A 709-nucleotide genomic window follows, 5' to 3' on the forward strand; every position below is an offset into this window, starting at 1 on the left:
CCGCCGTTGGCCCTACCCCAGGATGGTCCCCGAGAGTCCCCAGGGCAGGGAGAGCATCTCTGCAGGGCACACGCAGTCAGCTCGGCCATGGGGACGGCGTTCTCTGTCCTGCACTGGGACAGCCCAGCCGTGGCAGCCCGTCCCCCCAGCTCAGCCCCGGTCCAGCTTACCTCCGAGATCTTCTGGAACTGGTAGTTGCTCTGGCTGCACTTCTCCGCGGTCTCCAGTGCAATTTTGTAGTTATCCACAAAGGCCTTGTAGACCCCCAGCTGGCTGGCCTGCAGGGAGCGGGGGTTAGCCGGGCACCCGGCGGGATGCTGAAGCCCCCCCACAGTGTGAGGGGCCAGGCAGCTGCCGAGGGGACACTGCCCAGAGCTGTCCCCTCCCAGCAGGACACTCTGCCAGACCATAGCCAGCTGGGGGGCTGCACACTTGGCCCCACAGGGAAAGCCCTAGCCCAGGGCAGGATGGTGGGGCTCTGGCCCAGCCCTGTGCCCCCACAAACCTCCGAAATCCAGTGGAAAGCCAATGGGTGCCTGGACAGTGGAGGCTGAAGCTACAGCCGCTTCCCGGCACCCTTCGACCTGCCCTCTCCTCCTCCCCTCCCTGACATGGCCATGGCCACGGCACCCGCAGGCACAGTCTGTGCTCCCATCACAAGTCCGAAGCAGCAGCGGCAGGACCCAGAGCGGGACCCCCGGGGGCCCCC

The 709-nt window shown here is 66.9% G+C and overlaps 1 protein-coding gene across 1 annotated transcript in view; it reads right to left on the reverse strand.

Annotated features, from left to right (window-relative positions):
• ABR (active BCR-related) overlaps window positions 1-709 on the reverse strand; it is a 37,300-nt gene that overhangs the window by 18,553 nt on the left and 18,038 nt on the right. The window contains exon 6 of the mRNA XM_009328662.1: window positions 171-278. Within this exon, the coding sequence (XP_009326937.1) occupies window positions 171-278 (108 nt within the window). The remainder of the gene's footprint in view (window positions 1-170; window positions 279-709) is intronic.

This window comes from Pygoscelis adeliae, unplaced genomic scaffold (assembly GCF_000699105.1).
Source record: "Pygoscelis adeliae isolate BGI_AS28 unplaced genomic scaffold, ASM69910v1 Scaffold347, whole genome shotgun sequence".
Lineage (NCBI taxonomy): Eukaryota > Metazoa > Chordata > Aves > Sphenisciformes > Spheniscidae > Pygoscelis > Pygoscelis adeliae.